This window comes from Thermobia domestica, chromosome 15, assembly GCF_964235325.1.
Source record: "Thermobia domestica chromosome 15, izTheDome1.hap1.1, whole genome shotgun sequence".
Taxonomy (NCBI): domain Eukaryota; kingdom Metazoa; phylum Arthropoda; class Insecta; order Zygentoma; family Lepismatidae; genus Thermobia; species Thermobia domestica.
Window position 1 is genome coordinate 159,334,257 of NC_137468.1, and position 3,964 is coordinate 159,338,220.

The 3,964-nt window shown below is 37.3% G+C and overlaps 1 protein-coding gene across 1 annotated transcript; it reads left to right on the forward strand.

Moving 5' to 3' along the window:
- Positions 1 to 2,096: 2,096 nt before the first annotated feature.
- Positions 2,097 to 3,011, forward strand: LOC145671684 (uncharacterized). Its single transcript, XM_081740885.1, has one exon. The coding sequence runs from the start codon at positions 2,097 to 2,099 to the stop codon at positions 3,009 to 3,011; it is 915 nt and encodes a 304-aa protein (XP_081597011.1).
- The last annotated feature ends 953 nt before the right edge of the window (positions 3,012 to 3,964 follow it).

Here is a 3,964-nt window from a genome sequence, read left to right on the forward strand (position 1 = left end):
CATCAAAGAATAAAAACTTCTACTTAGGTTATATCTTGTTTAAACGAAATCTACAATACTTTAGAAAAGTTAAATACTTGTAAACTTATCAACAACACTCTTAAAGGCATTATTTAAATTTCTATTACCAGACAGCTAGAGAAACAGAGAAAAAGAGAGAAAGAAAAGAAGAAAGAGAAAGGTTTTCAGAATGCTGAAAGAGGTCAAATTCAAGGATGTTTCAAAATAGAAGATCTGCCCAAAATCTTAAGCCATACGTCCCAGTTTCGCCACCCTTACTCTGCCCACTCCGCCCAATAGGATCACAATGTTTTGAGCCAACAATCATGTCGGAAACGACAGTAGCCAAGCAGACGTGCCGATGCTCGGTTGTTTTTTGGCTTCATTGATTTAATAGGGTGAATATACATATGGGAAGATCCTCTATTTTATAAGATCCTTGGTCAAATCCCTCCTTTGTGTGACTTAAAAGATAAAGAAACTTCCGCGGCGTTAGTTTAAGATGCAAGTACTATCTGGCAACGCCGCACAATTCCTGCAGCGTTTAGCATAGCACAAGAAGACCTAGTGAACATCATTAAAACCTGTGTTGGTTCATTTTTATTCTGTAGCCTCTCATTCCACGTACTTAACGCCCTGTAATACCTAGAAATTTAAATGTTTGAACTACACCTTTGTCAGGATTTCTGATACCACTTGTTTCTCTGTGCTTGACTTTCTTTCCCTCTACTGTTCTTATCACGATTTGAGAATGCCCTTATGTCACAGACTTAATTATTCTGTTTTTATTCTTACACGACTGATATGTTCTTTCTCAGTATAGTTTTTAAAGGGGAACAGTGACGTGTGATTAGGTACTGGAACAACACTTTTATTACTGAAAAGTGGAAAGAATGTAATGCACTTTACTATTAAAAAGAAAACATTTCATTTTACTTATTTTACTTCAATTCAGTATTCAGCGTGTGCTACACACTCCATACTATTAATTTGTGGAAAATCGAAGTGCTTATGTACACTCCACATCAAAAAATTGTGACAGCTAACGCCGTGCAGTTAGGCCACCCAATATACACCTTCTTGTCCCATGATTGTGTCAGGTAAAGACAGCCCCTCTCTCTCCTCCTTTCTTCTCTCCCATACTAATATTAAAGTCCATTCTAAACAAGAAGCAAATTGACAGCTCAAAAACACGTGCAAGTTTGTTTTGAAGAAAGGAGTCTACGTCACACAGTTATTGCGGTCACTCAGCGAGGGTCGAATCATAAACGCCCTTTTACCAACAGTGGGTGGAGGGTTTCCTTGGCAACAGACCTTAACATTCCAATGTTGCCGCTAGTAAACACGTGTTTTCAGAAAGAAAAGATATTTTTAGTGTTTCGTTTCCTTGTGTGTGGGAGTGATTTCTAGATTATTCTTGTGCATTCGAGTTTTATCTTTGTGTACAATTCTGTAAATATATTTGTATATGTGAGATATTTTGTTGTATATATCGTGTGGTGTTGTGTGTTTGTATATATATATTTATATTTGTGTATATAACGAATATATAGGCTATTTTAAATAATGTCCAGTGAAATGGAGGACATTCTCCCTGCAAAATAACCGAGAACACATTCTTCTGAAAGAAAGAACGTTTTAGGGAAAGGCATACCTATTAAAGGACAATCAAGGGAAATTATTTCCTCGGTTCGGGACTATTTCGAACAGGAAAGGGACAATGAAGGACCGATTATCCCTGTAAATATGGTGCTTGACAGGACTGCCGCTGTGTAAAAGTAAATAAATGTACCATCGTGAAAATTGGCAAGAAGAAGTTCGAAAATGAAGAAAATCAATCCGGGTCTTCAAAATTAGAAACTCCAGGCAAGAAGAGAAAAGTAAGTAAACGTGTGACGAATTTGGATACTTTCCAAAAAGACGCTATACGGCGACATATTTATTCTTATTATCAAAAGAAGGAGCACCCCACTCTCCTGAAATTACACGCGTCACTCCAAGAAGCCGAACTTTTTCAAGGAAGCAAAACATCCTTGTATAGTATTATTAAAAAGTTGGGGTTTTCGTATAAGAAAATAAATGGAAGGAGACTTTTAATGGAGAAGCCGGACGTTTCTGCGTGGCGATGTAGATTTCTTCGGGAAATATTAAAACATAATTTTGATAATATAGTGTGGCTTGATGAAACCTGGGTGAACGTGAACCACAGCGTTAGTAAAGGATGGACCGACGACACGCTTCAGGGCACAATGGGATTGCCGTTAGGTAGAGGGGGAAGGATTATACTTCTTCATGCCGGTACGTCTTCTGGGCTCCTCCCAAACTATTCCCTTCTCTTCACATCGAAGAAAACAGGAGATTATCATGAGGAAATGAACCAAACGAAATTTCTTCAGTGGTTTCAGGAATCTCTTCTCCCCGAATTGCACACGCCATCCATTATTGTTATGGATAACGCAAAATACCATTCAGTTATTGCTGACAAAGCTCCTACTATGGCCACTAGAAAAGAGGACATTGTTCGTTGGTTAATTCAACGCAACGTGGAGGTTCGAGATGATTTGAGAAAAGCAGAATTAATGCAACTCGTGCAAAGATACAAACCCCAATTCCCCACATACGTCATTGACAAAATCGCTACTCAACATGGACATAAAGTAGTGAGACTTCCCCCTTACCATTGTCACTTCAATGCCATAGAACTTATTTGGGCACAAATTAAATGGTACGTTTGCCGTAAAAATATAAGTTTCACCATGTCGTCTGTTGTAAAATTAACAGAAGAAGCCATAGCCTCTTTTACGCCAGAAAACTGGAGAGATGCAGTTAACCATACGTATAAAGTTATTCAAGATGCATGGAGAAATGAAGGTGTGCTTGAAGAAAGTGTAGAACAATTAATAATAAGTGTTGGTGGTTCCAGTGATTCATCTGGTGAAGAGGAGCTTAGTAGCAGTGACATCAGTAGTAATGATGATGATGACTTGAGTCGAGTCTTTCCACTGGAATAAATTACATTTTAGGTATGTCTGATTCTAAATTATGCTTGCATTTACCTTTCTAGGCCTATACTGAAATAAAATGAAAATAGTAGTTCTTTCAGAAAATGTGTTCCGGGGGGAGGACACATGTAGTATTCTGGGGTGCACTGCTGGTACTATTTTATTTATTATTATATGATAAGACGTATTATTTTGATCTCGTCCGGGGGCACTCTCAGAGCTCCGAGGGGGGGGGCAGTGCCACCCCAGAAACATGTCTGGAAGAAACCCTGAATGACAAAAGCAAACTTTTTTTTTTGGACAGCACAATATATATAATATGTTCCAGTGACAAAAAATTAAAAAAGCAAAATCGTCGCGGGAACCAAAAATTGTTTACTGATCTCATTGCAGAAATACTTGTTTCTTACGTTTAGTCAGTATAGTACCGTAGAACGGGGTGAAACAGATCACTAGCACACACCTACATTGAAAGAGTGCTGTCACCTATCGTTTCAAATTGAGTGTAGGAAATATATCATGAAAAGAAGGGTGATTAGACACGAGATCTGTGAGCATAGAAAGTTAGAGTATGATGCATGCAGATTGTGTGTATAGTGCAAATTTGCTTAATGGTAAAAACGTAATTATTGCAGAACCCTGTTTCCGTTATATTGGTGTGACTACAGTACGCAGTTATAGCTTTTAGCATCTGCTAGAGAAACAACATAGAAAACTAAAAAACTAAAGATCATTTATTTGTAAATATTTGTTGACAAATTTCTAACAAATGCATATTTCCACCAGCCCCAAATTTCAGATGAATCCGGACATTCAGAAGTGTTTTGTAAGTTCTTTTTATCCTCATGATTTGTTTGTATTTTTCATTTATTTTTTCCTCATAAGCATTTAAAAGATGTTCTACTGTTTAAAAAAACACATTTAAAAAGAATACTTTCTTTACAATCACAAGCAAGATTTCA